The 2,898-nt window shown below is 38.0% G+C and overlaps 1 protein-coding gene across 1 annotated transcript; it reads right to left on the reverse strand.

Moving 5' to 3' along the window:
* Positions 1-3: 3 nt before the first annotated feature.
* Positions 4-2,442, reverse strand: LOC116339962 (DNA replication licensing factor Mcm6; the record flags this gene model as incomplete). Its single annotated transcript, XM_031766052.1, has 4 exons — positions 2,217-2,442; positions 1,112-2,148; positions 965-1,041; positions 4-880 (listed from the first exon to the last, which is right to left on the reverse strand). Coding segments are annotated over exons 1-4 (2,083 nt in total), but the record flags the coding sequence as incomplete, so codon positions are not given.
* Between the last annotated feature and the right edge of the window lie 456 nt (positions 2,443-2,898).

Genomic DNA, 2,898 nt, shown 5'->3' on the forward strand with positions numbered 1-2,898 from the left:
ATTCGGCGGCTGTCTCTTCCGTTTCGATTATTTGTTCCGTAACTGGTGGTTGATTTTCATCTTGCATATCAATGTCGGCCAATAGCTCATCGCCTTCGTCGTCGAAATGAATGTCTGGTTGCTCAACACGAATAATCGACTTGTTGAGTAAACGATATGCTTCTTTTGCATGCTTAACTTGTACTTCACTCAAACATTCAAGTTTGGTCAGTGCTTCGCTCAATCGAACCATACTCTCCAATTGACGCACCGTAATGCGCCATGATCCTTTGCCAGTCATACCGGTGTCACGTTGACGTAAATGACCGTAGTTTTCAATCAACACTTGAGCTGCCTCATCGCCTATAGTTGGCTTGAATTGACGGGCAAATGTTATGTATCGCAACACTTCTTCCCGTGTATAGACCTGTTCGACCTGTTGCGCATCGACTTTTGAATGTAAATCGATAATTTTACGTGCAATTGCATAGTCGGTGATTTCATTGCATTCGTCGACCAAAATGAAGAACAAATCGAAACGGGACATAATTGGTGCGCTTAATTGAATGTTTTGTTGAAGTGATTTTGATCGATCGTATCGGCCATTAATTGGATTGGCTGCAGCCAAAATCGATGTACGCGCATTTAGCGTTGCACGTACACCAGCCTTTGCCAATGAAATAGTTTGCTGTTCCATGGCCTCGTGAATGGCAACTTGATCACGTGGGTCCATTTTATCGAATTCATCAATGCAACAAACACCATTGTCGGCCAACATCAGAGCACCGGCTTCAATAACAAAGTCAAAACTTTCCTCATCTTTGACAACAGCTGCTGTTAAACCGGCTGCCGATGATGCTTTTCCCGATGTGTAAACGGCACGTGGTGAAAATTCAGCAACCTAACATGCAAATTAATTGTTAAATTGTGTCTTCAAAAGATGATTTTGTTTATGGTCACAAAATCAACGTTTAATTATTTTTACCTGTTTCAAAATCTGGGATTTGGCTGTACTTGGGTCGCCGACAATGCATACATTTATGTCACCTCTCAATGAAGTTTCTATTTTAAAATGAAATTTAAATTTATTCAATATAATGTCGACATAAAAAAAAGTCATTGTGAGACTTACGTTCTTTTGTAGTTTTTGCAACGCCACTAAAAAGTTGCAGCAAAACGCCACGTTTAACTTCGTCATTTCCATAAATGGACGGGAACAAGCTATTGATTAAATTTTGATAAATGTTACGATCTTTCGACATTGTATAAACCTTGTTCCATTCTTCGGTTGTCATTTGGTTTTTCATATCTTCCGCGGTGACCTCGCTCATTGGTAAATCAGTACCGCCAAAACGTGATGTTGTCGCTTGTACGCTGCATGCCAAAAATGCCATGCGATAGGTTAAATCGCGAACACCCAATGCTTTCAAACCACGTACACCTTCTGCGGCGGCCGCTTCACCCTTTTGATGACGCGAACCAAGATCGGCCTTTGCTCCTGGCATTTGCAACGTGGCCACATCTGGTACAACAATCAAAGTACCCGTGAAATCATATCGATCGCCAGCTTGAACAGTTTCGACGATTTCATTGCGCAGAATGACTTCAACCGAACGTGGAATACAACCACGAGGTAATTCGGCTTGTGTTTCCTGAATGCGTACTTTTTGGAAATCGATAAACTTGGATTTATCTGTTTGAAGCATAAACTTTCGACGATTGGAGCATACTGGATTACGGCAAATCGTTGGATTTGTGAATTTGAATTGTTGCTCAACATCACGGACTTCAGTTTGACAATCGAGACAGACAAATGTACCGGACACCAATTCTGGATGCACTGGATGTGTGCGAACTACTTGACCCGAAATTCGAATCAATGTACCAATTTTGGATGTGGTCAATTCACGAACCTTTTGCCGTGTTGGTACATCGGTGAATGATACATAGCATTCTTTTGCTTTTTTCAAATCGGTACGATCTTTTGTATAGTTCGATACCGCTTGGCATAAGAACGGATAGATGCGATAGTATTCTTCAATGATGGTCGTTGCCAAATTTTGGTTATATTTCTCCACATCGTCGAAATTCACTTCGAGCGTTGAACGATCGGGAGATACAAGGTCTTGCACCGGTTGCAAATATTTTAATTCACCATTTTCACGGAATCTACAATAAATTTACAAATAACTTAATTCAATGTCGCAGAACAAGCGATCTCAATTCGGGTTACTTACTCTTCTAAGAAATCCTGGAATAATTTCTGGCAGCGAACACCAACATCATCTTTTACACGTAACTGACCAACTTGAACATCGGCTACATCCATTTTTTATTATTATTTTATTTAATATATTGAACGAAAAGTAATAACAAATTTATGGTCAAAAAATAATATCGATTGTGCGATTAACAAAACACCAGAAAACAAAGAGTGTGTACAACAATAAATTGAACAGTAATGATGTGTGTGTCAAACGATGTTTTGGCGCGAAAGTGAACACACAATGCAACAGCGACCATATGAGCAACTAACAATGTCAAACAATCGCCGAGATTACCTGATGCCATCAACGCCATCTTTTGAAAAAAAAAAATTGTTTTGTTTTCAAATTGCTTTTTTATTTGTTACAATTATTTTAATGCTCGGTTTTAGTTTTGTTTATTGTAAATACAGTTTTTATTTTCACATAATAGAGAAAGTGCTTTATTTTCATTTAAAATAGCAAATAGTACAAGTTAATGCAAAACATTAAATAATTGATTGTCATTTCAATTATACTTTCGCCGTTTCAAGGACAACAACATTAATGTATTTTGATCTTTTAAATGATGTGTGACACCTTTATATTGAGTATGCTAAAAGTATTTTGATATTTATTCAAATTTTACAATGAAATAAAAACAAAAATTGAGTTC

The sequence above is a fragment of the Contarinia nasturtii genome, unplaced genomic scaffold (assembly GCF_009176525.2).
Source record: "Contarinia nasturtii isolate CC-2019 unplaced genomic scaffold, AAFC_CNas_1.1 Cnas_scaffold_557, whole genome shotgun sequence".
Taxonomy (NCBI): Eukaryota; Metazoa; Arthropoda; class Insecta; order Diptera; family Cecidomyiidae; genus Contarinia; species Contarinia nasturtii.